Below are 22,149 nucleotides of genomic sequence, written 5' to 3' on the forward strand. Positions count from 1 at the left end.
GAACGGCGACGTTTGAGGCGCAAAGGCTACAAGGAAGAGGTTATTACCACACTGCTCAGGGCTCATAAGCAGTTGACGTCGCTGGCCTATGTCAGGGTCTGGAAAGTTTTTGAAAAAGTCTGCGAGGAGTTGGATGTTTCGGCTCATTTGCCTTCGGTCGCGGTAGTGCTCACTTTTCTCCAACGAGGTCTCTCCAAGGGTCTGTCTGTCAGTTCCCTGCGAGTCCAGGTTTCAGCTCTTGGTTCTCTCCTGGGCACCATTGAGGGTCAGGCGGTCTCCTCTCATCCAGATGTCATCCGCTTACTCAAGGTCGCGAAGCACCTGAACCCGCCAGTCCGGTCTATTTGTCCCTCGTGGAGTCTGAACTTGGTGCTTCGAGCTCTTTGTTCGGCCCCTTTCGAACCTCTCCGTCGGGCCACCCTTAAGGACTTGACCCTTAAGACTGTCTTCCTGGTCGCTATTGGTTCCGCCAGGAGGGTGTTCGAGCTTCAAGCTCTGTTCTGCAGGGACCCCTTCCTGTGGTTCTCTGACTCGGGCACCTCTCTCAAGACCGTGCCTTCTTTCTTGCCGAAAGTCATTTCGTCTCTTCATGTAAACCAGTCCGTGGAGCTACCCGCGTTTTCGGCCAAGGAGATCGCGACATGCGGCGGTGAACTTGTCGTCTTGATGTTAAACGAGTCTTGTTGCGTTATCTTGAGGTTACCAATGACTTTCGGATCTCCAATCACCTCTTTGTCCTGTGGAGTGGACCCAATAGGGGCAAGCAAGCTTCTAAGACTACGATCGCTCGCTGGCTGAAGGAGGCGATTTCTTCAGCCTATATCTGCAAGGGCTGGGCGGTCCCGGAGGGCCTGAGAGCTCATTCCTTGTGGTCTCAAGTGGCCTCATGGGTGGAGTCTCAATCTGTTTCTCTGCAGGAAATATGCAGGGTGGCTACATGGAAGTCCCTGCACACCTTTGCTCATCACTATCACCTCGACGTTCAGGCTCCAGTGTTTGGTTCCTTTGGTCGGCAAGTGCTTCGAGCGGGACTGTCTGGGTCCCACCCTTTGTAGGGAAGTTTTGGAACATCCCATGGTCTGGACTGATCCGGGTACATACAGGGAAAGGAAAATTAATTCTTACCTGATAATTTTCGTTCCTGTAGTACCAGGGATCAGTCCAGACGCCCACCCGTTTTTTCCGGTCCGCTCGAATTTCTTTCCTGTTTTCTCCTTATAGGAGTACTTTGTGTCACTGCATGGTTTTCATGGAATTTCATTACAGGCACCGGAAGCATTGTTATGATGATCAGGGGTAGTCATGCAAGAGCATTTACTTACACAGTTTATTCAATTGTTCTGTTGTTCTCTTGATTTACGTTAAATTACTAGTTATTCTGTTACTTGCTTGATCTTATACCTTTCTGCTTTGACAATGGTTATACTGAGGGTGGCAGGGTTGACTCTGTCTTATAGGATACCCTTTCAGTTTTGGTCTGTCTCCACCTGCTGGAAAGGAGGCTCAACCCATGGTCTGGACTGATCCGTGGTACTACAGGAACGAAATTAGCAGGTAAGAACAAATTTTCCTTTTTCTCAGGGATAGAAATCTATGGGCACAACTGTTAGCTCCATGGCCCTGTAGGACAATTATTCTCTTGACCATTCTTTATACGCTAACAGGACTGCCTCCTGGTAGCATATAAAGAAATTGCAGGGGAACAATGCAGGACTGGAAACAAAAATACAAATATATTTTTCTTGTAATATAGGTATTTCTTGGAGGCTGTGTTAAGGGGAGATATGCTTTAGAAAAATCTTTCATGGAAATGTAAATAGTTTCAGCTACATAGCTTTTGAAAGCCACGAGATGTTTGAGAAGATAGCCTGTTTCACATTTTGCTTTTTTGGAGAGGGCGGGAGGTGAGGGGAGAGCTGGAATACAGCAGTGGAATGAAGAAAATCAGCATAACCTAAAATGTTAATTGCTTTCTTGATTTCATAGCTTGCTCTGTTCTTGGTTTTATGTTCACATTACTAGGTTAAAGTTCTATTTGTGAGGAATTTGGCTACCACAGTGACAGAAGAAATATTGGAGAAGGCCTTTTCGCGCTTTGGAAAACTAGAGCGAGTAAAGAAACTAAAGGACTACGCATTTGTGCATTTTGAAGACAGAGATGCAGCAGTAAAGGTAATGCTTAGATAATCTGAAACAGTTTCTGAAGTGCAACTTTGAGAGACAAGGCTTTATATTCACTTCAGAAGACTGCATGCAACTCGTGTAAATTTTAAGGTTTATTTAATTCATTACTTGTAAGCATAAGCTGTATAGAGGAACTATACAGACATAATTTCTTGAATTTTAATATTTTGTTGGGAAACTTTAGAACAAGGGCACTATTGGATAAATTACACATCTTACAAAGAGGACTTTGGCATTTGCTTTTTCATTTGCTTGTCTGTTCAGTTATTTATCACACCTTTTTAGCTGCAAGTTTCACCAGTTACTGTGCTAAGAACAGACATCTAAAGCACAAACTGTACCTTTGCAATTCATTTATAGTCACTAGCTGATTTTTTTTTTCCCTCCTGCTGGTGCCCTATGACAAGTGTAGATTTTCATTGAAGGGTTATAAAGGGGATTAATTAAAAATAAAAGCCTATATAATAGTAACCCTTGTTTATAATATATGCAGGCATACCATGCATATATTATAAACAAGGGATCCTGTCTTGACACGATGGATTTACCAGGGAACGTGTCATAATGATAAAAATAAATCTGCAAGGGGATGCAGGCTCCTTTATTACATTAACTTTTCCAGTCTGGTCTGATGGGCTTGCCAACTTCCTGGAAATCTAAGACTTAGTCTGATGTCATCAGCCTACATCTCTGATACCTCCTGGTGTTTGCTATGTGCTCCTTCTTCATTCTTGAAGTTGGTCTCTGCAGATCAAAGTCTTTGGAGCCAGCAGTCCTCCATATTAAAGACCACATTTGCACTAGATTGTAATTTTTGGGCATGTCCTTTTTGGGAATTTAGGGTGGGGGGGGGGGGAGTTCTGGGTTATGGTATGGACTGTCGGGGGTTAACTGTTCAACTGAAACTCTCCTAATGGGCTAAAACACCCCACAAGTGCTATTTCCAGTGGTTTAGCATCGTTTGAAGTGAGATAAAAGGAACTAGCCAGGAGCTGGAAATGCCAGGGCCATCTCTGCACCCTAAACTAGGATCTAAGCCTATCAAATTGAAATTTTCCAAAGACTTTAAAAAGCATACTTAAAGTAGCAGGTCCAGGCTTTGCTCTGAGAGCCAGGACTGAGACTCTTATCCAGGTAGTTTTCTCAAAGACTGAAAAAATGTGGTGTCCAGTGGAGATTTGTCTGATTCCTTTACAAGATTATGCTCACTCAGAAAGGTGAATCAGAAAGGACAGACACCAACATTTTTCTTTGCAGCGACTCAGGAAGTGAGAACAGCTAGCTGCAACATAACATATCATGTGAAGATTTTTTTTTTTTTTTAATGAAACACCTTGCTACTCAAGAGACAAGCCTTAAGAAAGTGAGCATAGTCAGTTGCAACCTGACACAAAGCACAGAGATACTTTAGTGGAGTACCCCTCTTTACTGATGCTCCTGTGAGAGAAAAACAGGCAGAGTAAGAACAGTTAATGTGGCACAGAGGAGAGCAAAGTCATGGAGAAGGACCTTCGATCATTGTTTTCTGGTACATATGATAGCACTTGAAATTGCTGTGGAAGTGTCAATGTGCCTTTCTAGCAGGTTAGGTCTTTTCTTCCTTCTTCTTTCTTTATTGGTGGCACTAATGTGCAGGAAAGGTGAATTAGCACCTAAATGGCGAATTCTGGCACTATCAGATGTGCCATAAAAGTGAATTTCCTATTTTCTTCTCGCTGTGCTTTCTCTCGCACCTCTTTGCTATTTCATAAGAACATAAGATTTGCTATACTGTGTCAGACCAAGGTCTATCAAGCTCAGCATCCTGTCTGACATTGGCCATTTCAGGTTGCAAATACATGGTAGAGCCCATAAATTAGATCTAATTTCTGGGTGAGGCACATTCTTTAAAATTCAGACCATGCTGCTTGACATGCTTTGCTTTTTCTCTTGTATGTGTATAAGTACCCCAGAGTGTAAAAGTCAGGGTCTGGTTGTCGTTTGAATCCAATTCCCCCTTTTTTCCCCCTCTGCCGTTGAAGCGTAGAGTGATGTTGCAGTTGAGTCCAAAAGATCAAGGCTTATTGGTTAAGGGTAGTAATCCCCATGCTTTCTGTAGAGGGTGGTAACCTTGGATGATCAAAGAATAAAAGGGGCAGTTAGAGAAGACATGGCCGTATTGGAGAAATTAAATTAATCTTTGCTTCAGTCTTTACTGAGGAAGATATAAGGGGGATACCCATGCCAGAAATGATACTTAAAGGTGACTATTTAGAGAGAACTCCAAAGCAAAAGATTCACATTCCTCCACAAGGTACTTTGGCTGCATCAACTATGACAAAAATTTCTGATATTCTCTCCTCTTTTTTCCAAGAATTGGAAAAAACAAAGGAATTACCACCACAACGTTCTCCAGAAGATTCTCCTGCACCGCATACAGGAATAGAACCTCCAGAAAAAGAACATACTCCAACTCAACCTGTCAGCCCAGGTTTTCCGCAATCAATTTATTCCGTTACTTCAACGGGTATGCCATCTGGCCCTCAGGAAGGGTTACCTGAACCATATTCTCCTCCCGAGGACTTGACCTATTCGAAATTTGTTGAGAAAGTTGGCAGTCTTCTTCAGGTGCAAACAGGAAGAATACCTGACCCCAGGGCTGAAATGCTCGGTATCTTAAAGATATTCGAATCTCCTCCCGAGTCAACTGCTCTCCCACCTCATTCGGTATTAGAAAATCTACTCTTTAAAATTTGGAAGACTCCTTTCTCATCACCGGCTACTTCAAGAAAGATTGACATCAAATATAAGATGCGTAATTCAGCAATTTATGAATCAGCCCAACTACCATGCCAATCAATAGTGGTCGAATCAGCCTTGTCCAAGGCAAAACGGAATAAGTTGCATTCAAATACTCCACTGGGCAGAGAAAATAAATGCCTAGATGATTTTGGGAAAAAGATCTATCATTCCTCTATGCTTACCAATAGGATACATCATCACCGGTTTTATACTACGCAGTACCTTTTTGAAACACTCCAAAAACTGCGCCCACTGTGTATATCCGAAAACAATACACCGCACCAATCCTTCTTGGAGATAGAAGAAGGACTTAGGCATTTATTACGCTCTATTTATGAATCTTTCGAATCTTCAGCAAGAACATCTGCTTCAGCTATTGCGGCCAGGCGTATGGCTTGGCTCAGAGCCAGCGCAATTCAGACGGATGTCCATGAGAAGTTGGCAGACATTCCATGTATGGGCGACAATCTATTTGGAGATATCGTATCACATTTTAAAAGAACAAAGTGCAGCGGTACAATCTCTCACCACTCTGCAGATTTCTCAGAAGTCGCAACATCGATTCTATTCTTACCGTTGTCTGTATTACTGGAGACCATACAGCAGGCCTTATACACAGTACAGGCTCTCCTCTCTTAAAGGCCAGAACAGTCAAACCTATTCCTGATACAAAAAAAAAAACAAACAAACCAGGGAGCACTCTGTCCCATCCTAGACCTAAAGGCCTTGAACACATTTCTGAGAAATAAAAAGCTCAAGATAGGATTTATGGTGCCCTGGGAAACACTCTTGCAAAAAGGGGACTGGCTGTGTTCTCTTGATCCAAAGGATGTGTACACCCATATCGAGATCTTCCCTATTCATCGGAAGTATTTCTCTGATTTGTGGCACATATGGTACAGTGTTACCACCATTTGGGTTAGTGTCCACCACACATGTCTTCACAAAATGCCTAGACATGGTGGCGGTGCCATTATGCAGGCTGGTAGTTTTTGTCCTAACTTGGAAGATTGGCTAGTCAGGAGCACCTCTCAGGCAGGGGCCAAAGCATCCATGCACTTGACCATCTGGGTGCTGGTGTCAGTAGGGTTCATCAACTACCCCAAGTCCCATCTCAGTCCGTCACTTCAATTGGACTTCATTGGAGCCCTGCTAGACATAGATCAGGCCAAAGTCTTCCTGTCGTGACAGTGGACCATCTTTCTGATGACCATTGTGGCAGGGGTGGCAAAGAACCAGTAGGTATCAGCCTGGGACATGTCGAGGCTGCTGGGCCATATAGCTGCTACAGTGCATGTTACTCCCCCGGCATGGCTGCACATGAGAGCCCAATGGACCCTAAGGTCCCAGTGATGTCAGACCACACAGAACCTCCATGATTCTTTGTCCTGGTGATGGAACATTTCCATTCTGGAACAGGGGGTTATCTTCCAAAGTCCCTGGTTTCAAATGACATTGATAACGAATGCGTCCACTCTGGGTTGGGGAGCTCATGTCGATGGGCCAGGAAAGGCAATGTCAGATCAATTTCCTGGACCTTCAGGCGATCATGTACGTTCTTTGGGCTTTCAGAGATCAGCTAACTTTTAAAAAGGAGATAGAGCAACTTTTAAACTAGAACAAAGGGAAAGCAGACAGTTGCTCAGCAGCGCATGGTTCTGAGAGGGGTACCCTCAAAGGATACTAATGATGCCTGTAACTAAAAACTCAGCTGAGCTAAACTATTCTAACTTATCCCTATCAATTAAAAAGCAGAATGAAAATACAAACAGTCTAACTTCAGTTAGCCAGAGTGATTGACTGCTCTCTTGATTAACAAATGTTTGTACCTAATCAACCCAAATCACACTACCTCAACATCTTTCCAAGGTGAGTAACTGAACTGAACTTTTCAACCTTTTTACTTAAGTATACACTGCTCCTAGCTTATTTCTAGCTTCTGGCTACTTTTTTTTTTTTTTTTTTAAATACAAACTCAGTTCTGCTTACCAGTTGCCTTACAGACTTTTAAAAATAAACACACTGCTTACTAGCTGCCTTACTGACTGACTATTTAAAAATACAAACAGTCTAACTTGTTTATTCGCTGCCTTACTGACTATTAAAGACACAAACACACTAAATAATATTCCCAAATAGTTAACTTTGCCCCAATACTTTAAAAAAAAAAAAAAAAAGATAATGTCCCAAGCAAAACCTTACTGATTCCTTTCAGCCACCAGAAAGGTGATCCTCTCCTCTCAGTGCTCCCTCTGACTTGAAGCTTTATAGCTCCTGTGATTGTTACTTAGTGGAACAACTTAAGTAGAGAAGAGCTTTTCAGATGACATTTGGCACAAATGTGCTAAGACAAACTTTCTTAAAGGAAAACAAACTGAAAACATCCTTCTGGCTAAGAACTGTAATAGAAATATGACGGCAGAAAAATATTGTATGGACTATCTAGTCTGCCCAGCCGCCAAACTAATTATAGTTTTACAGTTCTCATCATTCCCTTGCTCTGTCAATAAACAAGAAAAAAAATCATCAAAAGCACAAGTACAGCAGGAAATAATTACTTGAGCAATCACACAGATCAAAAAGAGCTTGAGCTGGAAGCTGTATATAAATATCTAGGAAGGTGCAACAATCCAGCACACATAATTGAGAGAAAAGATTAGTAAAGAGTATATATACTGAAAAGGGATGATATAGCAAGGAATAAGATATCAATCAACTTGCAGTCCCCTCACTGTCTGACAGCTTTGGTATTATAGACTGGTCCCAAAAAGATCTTGACCAGTTGGGAGAAAACTCCTCATGTCAGAATCTGTTTATGATGAGACTCTACATCTCCAGAGCTGAAGGAAGTACGGGCCATACATAAACTATATACAAGAGCATGTATGTGGACATAATTAGCAACATCAACAGACCCAAATATCCAAACGCTGCTGAAATGCAAAAGCAGATAGCCACAGTTGATCTTCAGCCTTACACTTGAACAAGAGTTCCAATGAACAGAATGAATGAATAAGAAATAAGCAGCAGAATTAGCAAAACAAGAGGAAAAAATCTTTAAAGATTCAGACCAGCAAACAAAAAAAAAAAAAGGCAAATGGTAGGAAATAGTTACTTCAGCAATCGCATCAATCAAAAGCTGACATAGGAGAGGTGAACGTTAAACCTAAATGTGAGAGTGATGATTGCAGCACAAGACAGTGGACAAGATAGTTCAAAGTTCACAGCATAGAAAGAACTGTGGAACAGACCTGGAAATAGTTGGTGATCTTGTCACTAGGGGTGGCATGCTGTCAGGCCTGAGTACAGAGAAGCATGGCTCATCTACAAGAAGCTGTAAACACTGTAACGTTGCTATAGCAGAAGAACACTGAGATCACAACCCTGACAGAACTGCAGCAAATGAAGTTGTGATCACCTGGCATATTTGTAGTCTAACAGATAAAAGGGCTTGATGCAAGAAAAACAGACACAATGGTGAAGTTGGAAAAACAAGAATGGCATTTTTAATAGAAATGCTGATACCGAATGACTATTCTATCCTACATATGGAAAGAGAAGATGCAATTGGAGACTAAAAATGTGACAAAAATATAGAAATACTCAGTTGTATTGAGCACTACTAGTTTGATTTAAAAACAAAAACCTTCCAAGTGCACCTTACTTAATATGTGGCCTGTACGTGTTGCACCATATGAACTCCAGAAAGAAGTTTTCTTTGGCAAAATGCAAGTGTCAAGATGAGCTCTAGCAGTAAATTTGAGATCATACCCTCATACGCTTACTTAAGAGCGAGGCTACTTTCTGTCATGGTAATGTGCAAAACTAACCCATCTGGAGACACTGTGCTAGAGAAATTGGTTCTGTTGGGTAAGGTTTTCCACCAAGGGAAGGCTGGTGCTTTGGCCAGAAGACAGGTATGATCAGGACAGCAGTGACAATGATGCAATATTTTGTAGATACTGGAAAGATGAGTGACTAGAAATATAATAAAACTGTTCCCTATCTCATGCCCAGAGCTGAAGAATAGCACAGAATTTCAGTGGGTCTTGGGACAAACGTTTTGGATCACAGTGAGATTTGAAATGTTTTCTTCAGCTCATCCCTCCAAACAGAAAAGCTTTTTGCTCCTTTTCCCTTGGTCCAACACCATCCATGACTTCACAGATCAGTCTGATCTGTCTGTTCTCTTCAAATCTGAATGTGCTCTCCCTGGCTTGCTGTTGGTCTTACAGCCTAAAGGTTGAGTTCTTTCAGTTCTCTATCAAATTAATTTATTTTTTACATTACAAGATCCCTGCTGTCTAGACTCCTGGCTGAATCATTCAGTATTTGTGCTAGAGTGCATACACTGCAAAATACCAATCAACACGCAACAGCCACAATTTTTTTATTGTATCATTAGGAAATTGGTTGCATACTTCCATTTCCCCATTTATATGCTTTAGCCTTGGAATTTAAATGTGTTCAACCGGCTCTCAGACATAGGCATCTCAGGATCAGCCCTTGAATGGTTCAGTTCATTCCTTAACAATAGGACATACAAGGTCAGAATAAGCAGTAAGGATTCTCACCCGGTCAAGTCCACACTCGGCATCCCTCAAGGATCCTCCCTCTCCCCAACCCTATTTAACATCTATCTTCTCCCCCTATGTCATCTGCTCTCAAGTCTAAAGGTCACACACTTCATATACGCCGATGATGTCCAGATCCTGTTGCCAATCACAGAATCTATCTCCAACACCATTAACTTCTGGAATAATTGTCTACAGTCCATAAACTCCCTCCTCACTAGCCTCAACTTTAGTACTCAATACGTCAAAAACGGAACTTATGCTGATCACTCTGGATGACAACTTGCAGGCTGCCAACAATCTAATCTCACCTCCTAATGACCTCCCCCACACACGTAAGAGACCTCGGCGTTACTATCGACAATCGGCTGAATCTAAAAAAAATTTGTCAAAAACACAACTAAAGAATGCTTTCACAAGCTCCACATATTGAAAAAGCTGAAACCTCTTCTCCATTTTCAGGACTTTAGAACAGTCCTCCAAACAATTCTATTTTCAAAAATTGATTACTGCAACTCTCTAATTGGCCTTCCAGCTATTACCACCAAACCACTACAAATGTTACAGAACTCGGCTGCCAGGATTTTAACCAACTCTAGTAGAGGAGAACACATCACACCTATACTAAAAAACCTACACTGGCTCCCTATCAAATCTAGAATCATATTCAAAGTTCTAACCATAACCCACAAGACCATTCATTCCCAAACTTCGCTAGATCTAAACTCCCACTTCATCTTCACGCATCATCCAGACCAATCAGAACCAGCTACTTAGGCACCCTATATGCACCTCCAGCCAAGTCATTGCTCAAGAAACGTACATTCTCGACTGCCAGTCCCTTTCACTGGAATGCCCTCCCCACGGACCTTCGTCTAGAAACTTGTAGTCGAACTTTCAAAAAGAAGCTCAAAACTTGGCTTTTCACAAAAGCCTTCACTTAAAGGTCCCTCCCTCGAGCCTCGATACAGGGCTAGATTCACGCATTTCATATTCCAATACGCTAGATGTCTGAAGCCGTAACCATTTAATGTTATGTTTTATTCTCATGATTTCACCTTGCTAAATGTAAGTTTCACCTTGTTAGATGTAAGTTATGCTGCACTCATGCTTACTAAGTCTGTAAATCTAAGTTTGTTGACTGTTATTTGGAAGTCTTGTTCTTTGCTTTATAATTTCTTTCGAAGTTAGCCTTGTTATTTGTACCCACTTGTTTGATGTAATTTCCAACTTTGGTTCTATGTAAACCGACGCGATATGTACTAGTACATGAACATCGGTATATAAAAGCCTTTAAATAAATAAAATACAGTTAAAATGCTACAATGTTTGTCTTTTAACCATTTATGCTTATTGTTAATAGTAGTCTTGATGGAAAAAATTATAGTGGGCTAACCAAAGTCTTCTGAGAAGATGGATTTTACATTTTGAGCAGTTTTTTTTTTGTTTGTTTTTTGTTTTACTTTTTTAATTTGTACAGGCCATGGATGAAATGAATGGGAAGGAGGTGGAAGGGGAGGAGATTGAAATAGTCCTAGCAAAGCCACCAGATAAGAAAAGGAAAGAACGCCAGGCTGCAAGGCAAGCTTCCAGAAGCACTTCGTAAGTTGTGTGTCTCCCCACATTGGCACACTCTAAAATGCTAGGATATGTTGTGTTGATCTTGAAAGCCATATTGACACACAAGTTGAAAACACTTCAACTGGTTCTTGGAAGCAGTAGGGTACGTGGACCATTTTAAAAGTAAACTAGAATAGTTATAACTTAGTGGCATAATGGAATATAATGACACATCATAAAAAATACTCCTGATTTAGCAAGCTTTGCTAGTTCAAATTTGCATTTTGTAATGTCCTAAAGCTACCAGAAGCCATTAAAGGGAAACTGAGGTTTCATATTAGTACAAACTTAATTTGGATGACTGATAAGTTCTAAAAAGGTATATCTAGTACTAAATTGTTCAGAGCTGGTGCAGGTTTGTTTTATTTATATATATATATATATATATATATATATATATATATATATATATATATATATATATTTTATTTTTTTTTAACATTCTGTCTAGTGTATGCTCAAAAATGCTTTAAAGCATTTCACAATTCAGTTTTTATATTCACCAAAGTTCAAAAGTAACTGGATATGAGAGTGAGTCTGAAGCACTTTTGAGCGTGTTCTGATAAATATTCTGTCAAGAGCTTAAATATGTGTGCTCTAGACTGAGGTACACTTTTTTAGGTTCTCATTACTAGCTTAGATTAAAGCTTTGCTACTGATAAGCTACTTTTTCAAGTATTTAATGTCAGATGTGTGTACAAATTTATGTATAGGCTTCAGTACAAAATCTGCAGCATAATATGTTGAATTTATTACTTCATGGAATATGCTGATGCAGAGAAATTTTTCTAAAAGTTGAGTAGATTTTATATTTGACCTTTAAGGGCACACTAATACATCTCTTTTCCTTGTTAGGTATGAAGACTATTACTACTACCCTCCGCCTCGTATGCCACCTCCCATGCGAGGTCGAGGGCGCAGTGGGAGAGGGGGATATGGCTACCCACCAGATTACTATGGCTATGAAGATTATTATGACGATTACTATGGCTATGATTACCATGATTACAGGGGTGGCTATGAAGATCCCTTCTACGGTTATGATGATGGCTATCCAGTCAGAGGAAGAGGAGGAAGGGGCGGGAGAGGTGCCCCCCCACCACCTAGGGGGAGGGGAGCGCCACCACCAAGAGGTAGATCTGGCTATTCACAAAGGGGAGCACCCATGGGACCACCACGAGGAACCCGGGGTGGGAGAGGGGGTCCAGCACAGCAGCAGAGAGGACGCGCTCGTGGATCCAGAGGCAACCGTGGAGGCAACGTCGGAGGCAAGCGAAAGTCAGATGGTTACAACCAGCCGGATTCCAAGCGCCGCCAGACCAACAACCAGCAGAACTGGGGCTCCCAGCCCATCGCTCAGCAGCCGCTCCAGCAAGGTGGTGACTACTCTGGTAACTATGGTTACAATAATGACAACCAGGAATTTTATCATGATACTTATGGGCAGCAGTGGAAGTAGACAAGTGAGGGCCTGACAATATTGGTGAGATCTGATTGGCAATACCTTTTTATTCTTCAAAAAAAAAAAAAAAAAAACAAACAAAAAAGAGAAAATTGGCTTAACCATACTCCTTTCAGTAGCAGTTGGCTTCCATTGGTATTGGGCTGAAGAACCGCTACCTTGTGTACATATACCTGAGGGTTTTTTTTTTATTTTCCTCTTTTTCATAAATGCATTTGGACGTTAATGAGCTGTCAGAATCCCCTTGTCCCTAGGGGAATCCAGTGCTTTTATTGTTTTAGGCTTCATTTTTAGCAGATTCGGAGGGGTGGGGGAGGGGTGGGGGTACAATGTTCAATCATGGTTTTTTGCAGGAACAACTTGTTGTGGACAGTTTGTTTTGGAGTTGGGATACACTGCATAGGAGAATGCTGTACATAAAGTGAAAGCTAGTGCTTTGTCTTAGTAGTTTTAAGAGATTAAAACACAACAAACAAATTTTAAGTTTTCTTGTACTGAAAAAAAAAAACAAAAAAAACCAATTGTATGTTTTGCATTCCTAGAAGTAGGCTAACTGTGTTTTTTTAAATTGTTATAACGTCACACCTTTTTGAAAATCTGCCCTACAAAAATTTGTTTGGCTTCAGCCGTCAAAAACCGTGGCAATTTGTTCCTTGATGTGATTGTATTTACAACTTATTCTTGTTCATGTAAGATTTCAATAAAACTCAAAAACCTATTGAAAACATTTTACCTATTTCAAATTCAATTGTGTCCTAAAACATCATTTCACTTGCAAGAATCTTTGTTGCCAAAACAACCAAAATACTAAAAAGGAAACAAAAAAAAATCCCAAAACTGCCTATGTGAGTGATCAAATCTATAAAAAAAAAAGTGCAAATTTATAAATTGACGCATTTTTCCAATGATGGGCAATCATTGCAGGCAACCATCTGAGAATTGGACCCGTTTTCAATTATTAGGTTAAATGGCTCAAATTGCGGCTGTGCAGATACTACAGATTGGGATTCCCCTCTCCTTGTTAAATGCTCCTCATTTGTGTTGAAATGATTTAGGAGGGCTCTGATTCTATGCAGTCTTTACAAAACAGGTGGGATACTTTAGTGTGGGTTGTGGGGTTTTTTTTTTGGCTTTTTTTAATTCATGTTCCAGTTAGCATTATGGGGTTCCCAAACGTGATAACAGCTGAGCCCATTTTGGGAAAAGGAGAAATACCATGGTCTGCCCCACAGTGCATGTCTTTAGAGCAGGGGACACAGATAATTAGTATTCCTTCCAATCTTTGCTTTTATTGACAACTTTTAGATTTCTTTTAGTAGCATGTTATAACTTAAAGCAGTTTATGCTGTGCAGGGAGTGCACATTATACATTAAGACATTTTAAGAAGTTTTTTACATTGTTCCTTTTACTCTCCCTGCACTTGATCTCTTCTGGAGATTGATTTTACCACCATATAATTTTTTTTTTAATTTGACCTTATTAAGCCATGCCTCGCATTAAGAAAATCTCAGATCTATCTTTTAAAAGTCACATTTTCAGACTAGTGACGTTCACTGCACTGGGAGCCAATTATACATAGTTTGGCAGTCTAAAAAATGTGCTAGAATTCTCTAGTTGTGGTTTTTAGATTCGTTTAAAAAATATTCAGTTTAGATGGATCTGAATGAATTCATTCTAGACTTGAAGTCCAAAAGTTAAGCTGTTTTAATTTGTACAATTTTGTCTTGCCACTCTTGTGATTTGGTGTCATTCAAAATAATTTATATTTTTTTCTAATGCTTAGACACGAACCTACATGCTAACCTGTGAGTGAAGCAGACAGTTCTGTTTCTCTAATTTCAACCAAAACTGGAAGAAAACTAGCAATGTATTGAAAGTGTTTTTCCCTAAAACAAAAATTAGCCATACAATAAATGGGTTAGATATTTCAGCACAGGTCTTATGAGGTGACACATCTAGTGGTTGTAGGGCCATAAATAGAGCAATATAAATTCTGAATGATATCTTTCAGTACTGCCCTGCAGTTTTGTTTTATGGTGGTGAGAGAAGGTACTTGTTAGATTCTGTACTGCACAACAAAACTTGCTGCTTAGCCCAATCTCGTGAAGGTAGATCTCTGTTTCTGAACTCTTGCATTGGTCCAGTACTTCCTTATGCTGTCCAGTGTTAAACAAGTATAATGGAACAATTGGACCAGTTCAAGAGTACAGAAGCTGTATTTTGGCCTTCAAGTTCTGTCTTGCAGCCTGGAATCCAGCAAATACTTTCCCATACTATCACAAGACAGAAGCCATGGACAAAAGTATAATAGAGAATTTGGTGATGTGGGGAAGCGGAGGCTGTTGGGGAGAGTTTGAAGACCCTGTAGCTTTTTCCTGGATACATCTGTAACAGTACATTGCAGGGTTTATTTAGCTAAAGCAAAGATGGCAGATTTAAGCAGTGGAAGCCATTTACCCACAGCAAGTATCTTCAATTTACAGAGCCTTCTGTATGCACAGAAGATCAATGCAACAAATGTTTGGTTCTAATGTTTGGCTGTGGATTTTCAAAATCTGAAGACTGACCTACTGAAATGGAGCTGTATTATTCATCTGTTGAAATGGCCTTCTCATAAAACTCATTTCTGTTCAAATTGCAATTTTCCAGTCTTTAGAGCAGGGAATGTTAGGTAAAAAATTAATCCAGGCTGCAGTTTGTTGCATATATATATTTAGAAAAATACCTGCTATACTGTGCGGCATACAGAAATTGGACATTTTATACACCTGCATAAACATTTTTAAACTTTTGTCTCCCTACCAGCCTCTCAGCACAGTAGAACTTGTGTAATTAGGAAATTGTTAGGAACATTTGGCATGTACCCTTCATCAAGGGCAAAATAATTGATTGGTCCTGTTACTGCCCTCAGTGCATTAGGGCTGTGCATTCGTTACATCTGTTTCGGTGGTACCTGTGTATCTCGCAGGCTTTATAGTACATGGATAGTACAGCATGTGTGATTTTAATAACTAGTTATGTGCATACTATTCATTTTTACCCGTGTACCCTAAAGTCGGCGCGATACGCGGGTACCACTGAAACTGATGTGACGAGTGCACATTCCTACAGTGCATGACTTCTACTGCGACAGTCCGGGTGGGGGGAGGGGGGGAGGGAGCAAAATTAAACCCAGATGCTAAAAAAATACAACTTGGTATTTCATCAATCAAGAGATCGCTAATGACAATACATTGGTGGAATGTTTCTCCGAGAATCCTCTGGACAACAGTTTGGTTTATTTCTACTATGCCAGCTCTGGGGAAAAAAGAAAAAATTGGGTTGTGCAAGGTTTATTAACATAATGTACTTTGCTGGCTTAGCACTTGCACATCCACTCCTGTTCCTCTCAAAATTTATTGTGGAATTGGGCTCTTATACCCCAGCCTCATGTCTAAAAATTTATCATAAATCCCAAGAATAACAACTGACTCTTCAAAGCCGGCATCCTTTAGTTTGTATTCAATCATTTACAATTTGTGTATTGAAAACTGAATTGGTCTGCCATATCCTTGTAATTGGTGCTTTTTGATGTTCCTTTGCTCAGAAGAGGGAAAACACAAATGCTTGAAATTTTTTAAATTTGAAATTTCATTTGATCACTCATTTAAAGCAGTAGTTCTTAATGACTGTTATAATAAATGTGTCAGAAAAAAAATCTGTGGTTAAACAGGATTTAATCCTCCCAGACTTTACTAGCTTAAACTTTTATTACAGTGTAGTTTCTTTTTGTGATTTGTTGATGTAGAATTAGCTGAACATTGCCAAGGTCTCTCGATCTGCTTCTCTTCCGTTCTTCATCTTAGGCTTTAGCTGTTCTGTGGAAATGTGTGTTGAAGGTAAACAGGCTACCATGTTAGTAAGCTGAAATTTCCACAGAGCTAGTGTTTCTTGCAGTAAATTTTGGTTTTGCTGTAGTCATGGAGGGCATACCTTTGTCCTGAAAACGCTTGCACGTTTCATGGAATGAACAGTTAACTTCATTGCTTATAAATCTTAATTAAGTAAATTCATCCATTCTGCAATCAAAGCCTGTTCTTTAGTACCAATATTTTTATTATGCACCTTTTTTAAACTACAAAGGACGACAAACCAAGCATTGAAGTTATGCAAATAGACATTACAGTAAACAAAACAAAATCCTGTGTTTAGTTACATAGAAATTACTTTTAACACTTGGGTGCACTTTTTATGAACATACAGATTGGAAAGTGGCAAAAATTAACTTGGATCTGAGCAGGTATCCCTGTAATGTTATATAATTAGCTATTTGTATTTTACATAAAGGCTGTTGCATCTCCATTCCCTCTGTACTGCACGATCAATTAAGATCACTTGTGTGTTGAACTGCACTCTTTCTATAAGGCTGAAAAGGAAATTGGTCTATCATATGGTTTGAGCCAATATACTGAGAAATTTTATTGTCCAGGGAGGGCAGGAAACTCATTTTTTCATCTAGTGTGTGTTAGTATTCTTGCATCCAGTTAGCAGGACCAGAAAATGTTTCAAATGCCCTTCAGGCAGCTCATAAGGGTGATTTTAACAGTGTGATTATGTTTGCCACAAGGATGTGTGTAAAGCAAGCATGTGATTTCCCCCCCATTTTGCATTTCTTTGTGACTGCTTAGTCCCTGCAAAATAACTTTTTAAAAGTTTATTCTCCCTTAGTGTTGCTTGATACAAAACAACATTCACAATAAAGCCTAACAAAATGTGTATGAAATAAATGTTAAAGACATAAAAGCAATAAAATTAAATTTAAAATCAAATCAATAAAACATAAGCTTACATAATATGGGCAGACATATCTCACCAATCTGGCAACAAACCAAGGTGCAGCACAAAATAGAAAACCCCTATAGCTCCATTGTCATTCAAGCTTAAATAAATGTTTTCAGAAGCTTCTCGAATTCCTTAGTACAGGTAGTAAGTTTCATGTTGGGTGTTTGCTCGTGGGTTTCAGAGAGTCTTAAGATTTGCATAGATGGAACATCTAACAACCCTCTTTCAGAGGATCTATAGCATGGAATTAGGCTATGCTGGTGTCTCTCCCCATTTAGTTTATGCACAAGGAAGGCCACTTTAAACTGGACCTGCCAGCTAATCGGAAACCAGCGAAGGTTCATCAGTAATATGAGAGCCCAAGCCAGGGAGGAAATGTGCTGTGGAGTTTTACAATAGTTGTAAAGCTCGAAGTGCAAATGCAAGCAGACCCAGATATATATATATATATATATATATATAAGGAGTTATTCAGTGTTTGGGAGAATCCTGGCTTGGGACAGCCAAGCGAAATTCTGCATTGCCCAACAGAGGTTTAAGTGGGAGTATTAGTCTTTGCTGAAAAACGTCCCTCTAAAGTATTGGGAACTGCAGTAGTGCTATATATAGAAATGCATAATTTTAGAAGTAAAAGCCCTGCATTTTGTCCCACTTTTTATCCTGATTAATATGGAATTTACAATAATTCTGTAACTAGAGTTTGCTCAGTGTCGACCTGTGATGTCATAGTCCTCTGTCCAACATAGATAAAAACATTAGTATCACATCACAAACCACCTTAGATCCTTTAAAAATACTTATTTTAAAGGCATTAGATAATAGAAGTCATTGCTTCTGTTCTAAACGTCTTCCATTCCATTTTTTTTAAGCTTTCATAGGTTATTCTGGTTTTGGTATGACTTGACATTTTGGTTATGACTGCGAATCCTTCTTTTGAGCAGTTCCTGCCCTTGCTTTTCATGATATTGGTAAACATTTATGGCAGTACTTGTGAACATTGGAGCTTGTTTCCTGTTAAGTCCGTATGAATTTCACCGAATAACTAAAGAAAGAGCCACAGTAGCAGCTGTGATCAGACTAAATGTCATGCCACATGCTCAAAGCATTTGTGTCACCTAATTAGGTCCCTCCCCTCCACCACTTTTACTCTTTTAAAAGAAAAGCCAAAGGCAACCATGGCTTTTTGATAGGGGCCATAGGATTATTTTTAAAATGTTTTAAATCTTGTTTTCCTTAATCCCTGCTAGCATTTTTGTTACAGAAGGGTTCGGTAAGTGAGGCAAACTCATTGTCTTGTGTGAGACTAGGATCTGACTTCCAAACTTGGCTGTGCTCCTTGGATTGGAGGCAGTGTTCACAGTCCTTGGGGAAGCTGTCATTTCATAATGGTGATGCATAATGTTCAGACTCAGAGTGAGAATGCATCAGGTCCCAGAAGGTTGTGCAGACTGTGGCGACAGCCCACAAGGACTGTCACTGCGATTTGGTGGGGGAGAAATCTCTGTTCAGTTCTGAAGACTCTTGGTAGCAGTCTGGTAGAGACCGATTCTGGCAGGAGGAAATGGCCAGGCCAAAGAGGGAGAAGAAAGACAAGTGGTGAGTATCAGAAATTCACTGTAGAAGCCCTGTAACACTGCGAGTCCATTGATGTGAATCGAAAAGCTAAATTAGTAGGGTGGCAGGGCAGACTAGATAGGCCATATGGTCTTTTCTGCCCTCGTGTTTCTATGTTACACCTCTTTAAGTTAGTGCGTGAAGCACTGGGAATTTAAACAACAAAAATAGTAAACGAGAAAAAAAAATTATTTAGAGTGCGTTTATATTCTGCCTGGACCCATCTAGAGAGAGGGATACTTTGCATAACCACTTATGGTGTTAAAAAGCAAGAGTAGAAGGAAAGGCAGAGGCGGCCATAGCGTTTTAGAACCTGAAATATTTGTCAAATAAATTAGTAAGAAATTCAAACTGGAAGCTTATTTTCCTGGCCTTTTTTAAGATGGACCCATAGCCTGCCAGTTTCAATATTTACAGCAATAGGGGGCATGAAAATAGAGAGAGCTTATTAAGACAGATAAGGAAATGCAGGTAATCTGGAGGAAATAAATGCAGAACTCTTCAAATTGGTGAGGGTAAACACTGTAGCCAGTGAAGATCTTGCTCTGCCTTGCTCATCTCTCCATTCACTTGTAGTGTTCTCAGAAGGCCAAGTAATGCCTTCCTTTATTCCTAATTAACCGTGCAGGTTTGTGTTTGCGTTTTCAGACATGCTGGCTGACTGTAGTACTCACCTCCCAGATTTTTCCCAATAGATCAGTTTTTAAAGAGACAATATCTCTTTCCCCCCCCCAACCCTCTCCCTCTTTTTAAATCTTCTCTTGGGCCTGGCATATGTAGGAGCCTTCTTTTTTTTTTTTTTTTTTCTAAATTGGGAGTAGTTTAATTTTTTCACAGTCTTAACTTGTTCCCTGTGTTCAGTTTTTTTTATACGCTTTGTACACCTGTTTTTTGTTTTTAACTGAAGTTATTCAGTTTTGCTGACTTACACCAGTTTTTCACTTCATAATATTTTATTGGGTATTTATTTTTATGAAGTGCTATTCTGATAGGAGGTTTTGATTGTATTTCTTAGGTTCTTCATTGCTGTATTTTTTTTCCTGTATGTAAATTGTACTTAATGAAGTTTTAAAGAAAACAGACAGGAAAAGCTTGAAAGCCTATCGGTAGGAAGTAACCTGCCATGGAAGAAGAGCAGTCAGGAAGTAGCCTTAGCTTCTGTGTGTTGTGTATTCAGGTTTATACCAGAATTTAATTCATTTTTTATCTTGCTTTCAATACTTTGTTTGGAAAATAAAACCTGAAAAATTCCAGGACTTTTAAAATAAACCAAATGGCATGGGACACTAGTTATAATGAACTGTGGTGGCTTCTTTGTGGATGAGCTATAATGTGGCTTTTAATAAGCTTAGTCAACAAGGCTTGTGCTTCTGGCACATTGCTGCTGGCAGGAGCCATATGGGTGTGCTGACTACTTAGTGGATTAGCTCTAGGCAGAAAAGACCTATCTAGTCTGCCCTGCCACCCTACTAATTTAGCTTTACGATTCCCATCAATGGACTCGCAGTGTTACAGGGCTTCTACAGTGAATTTCTGATACTCACCACTTGTCTTTCTTCTCCCTCTTTGGCCTGGCCATTTCCTCCTGCCAGAATCGGCTTCTACCAGACTGCTACCAAGAGTCTTCAGAACTGAACAGAGATTTCTCCCCCACCAAATCGCAGTGACAGTCCTTGTGGGCTGTCGCCACAGTCTGCGCAACCTTCTGGGACCTGATGCATTCTCACTCTGAGTCTGAACATTATGCATCACCATTATGAAATGACAGCTTCCCCTTACCTCCCCCAAGGATTGTGAACACTGCCTCCAATCCAAGGAGCACAGCCAAGTTTGGAAGTCAGATCCTAGTCTCACACAAGACAATGAGTTTGCCTCACTTCCCGAACCCTTCTGTAACAAAAACGCTAGCAGGGATTAAGGAAAACAAGATTTAAAACATTTTAAAAATAATCTTATGGCCCCTATCAAAAAGCCATGGTTGCCTTTGGCTTTTCTTTTAAAGGAGTAAAGGTGGTGGAGTGGAGGGGGGGGGGGGACGGGGACCTAATTAGGGGAGACAAATGCTTTGAGCATGTGACATGACATTTAGTCTGATCACAGCTGCTACTGTGGCTCTTTCTTCAGTTATTTGGTGAAATTCTGGCAATGAATTCCAGAGCTTAACTATGCACTCAGTGAAATAATTTTCTTTGATTTGTTTTAAATGAGCTACTTGCTAACTTCATGGAGTGCCCCCTAGTCCTATTATCTGAAAGAGTAATTAATTGACTTACATTAACCTGTTCTTCCTTTCATGATTTTGTAGACCACTCATATCCTCCCCCCAATTCACACAGGATTAGCAGAGACTTTGTGCTCTGCCAGGGAAGTAGTCTCTGCTACATCGTCTGTTTTCATACAAAAAACTACTTTCCCTCCTGAAGTTATATAAGAAAACTTTACAACTTAGCTGACTGAGTTATCTAAGCTTTAATAGCACCTTTTAAAACTTGTAGATTTCAATAATCAATACATGAGCCCTAATATTTACCTTAACCTGTAATGAAATGAGCTTGGGGAGGGGGGGGGACAAAAGGGAGAGTGCAGCAACTTATTGGGTCATTAACAATTTGTCCTTGGCCACTAAGCACCACACAACATATGGTAGTCCATTTTTAGCAAGTCACAGGACCTGAACAGAAAAGACTGCTACAAGTGAATTTCTGAGAACTGGATCCAAGAAGTGCAATTACTACCCTATTCATAAAATCATATCTAAAATTCATATAAATACCTCACCAAATTTAGGGATACATTTGTGGCTTTCCTTCCAAGAGCCTTGTAGAAAGAACGCACCTTTAATATTGTTTGCTTTGTCTCATATCAGAGCTTCTGCTAACTGGTTACTTTGTACCTGAGAATTGAATATGATTATTTAATGTAACAGAACTGGAGATCTGGGGTACAAAATCCTTTATCTTAATTTTTTTTTTAATGAGCTGTGGCTAAAACTTGTTTGCATGGATCTTTACCTCCAGCAGTCAAAGCATGGTTATTGCTTTCATGTTTTCTTTTACAAATGATTTTAAACACAGTAAGCATTAGAGAACATG

At 40.0% G+C, this 22,149-nt stretch overlaps 1 protein-coding gene across 10 annotated transcripts in view; it reads left to right on the forward strand.

Annotated features, from left to right (window-relative positions):
* The window catches only part of HNRNPR (heterogeneous nuclear ribonucleoprotein R), a 93,865-nt gene that overhangs the window by 56,596 nt on the left and 15,120 nt on the right, over positions 1 to 22,149 (forward strand). For 5 of the 10 annotated variants that reach the window (XM_029571987.1, XM_029571990.1, XM_029571991.1 and 2 more), the window contains exons 9-11: positions 2,023 to 2,172; positions 11,020 to 11,141; positions 12,015 to 12,550. In XM_029571987.1, coding sequence (XP_029427847.1) covers positions 2,023 to 2,172; positions 11,020 to 11,141; positions 12,015 to 12,550 — 808 coding nt within the window. Of the gene's footprint in view, positions 1 to 2,022; positions 2,173 to 11,019; positions 11,142 to 12,014; positions 13,169 to 22,149 lie in introns of those variants that run through there. The other 5 variants (XM_029571985.1, XM_029571984.1, XM_029571994.1 and 2 more) reach the window with 2 other exon arrangements.

This window comes from Rhinatrema bivittatum, chromosome 11, assembly GCF_901001135.1.
Source record: "Rhinatrema bivittatum chromosome 11, aRhiBiv1.1, whole genome shotgun sequence".
NCBI classification, from domain to species: domain Eukaryota; kingdom Metazoa; phylum Chordata; class Amphibia; order Gymnophiona; family Rhinatrematidae; genus Rhinatrema; species Rhinatrema bivittatum.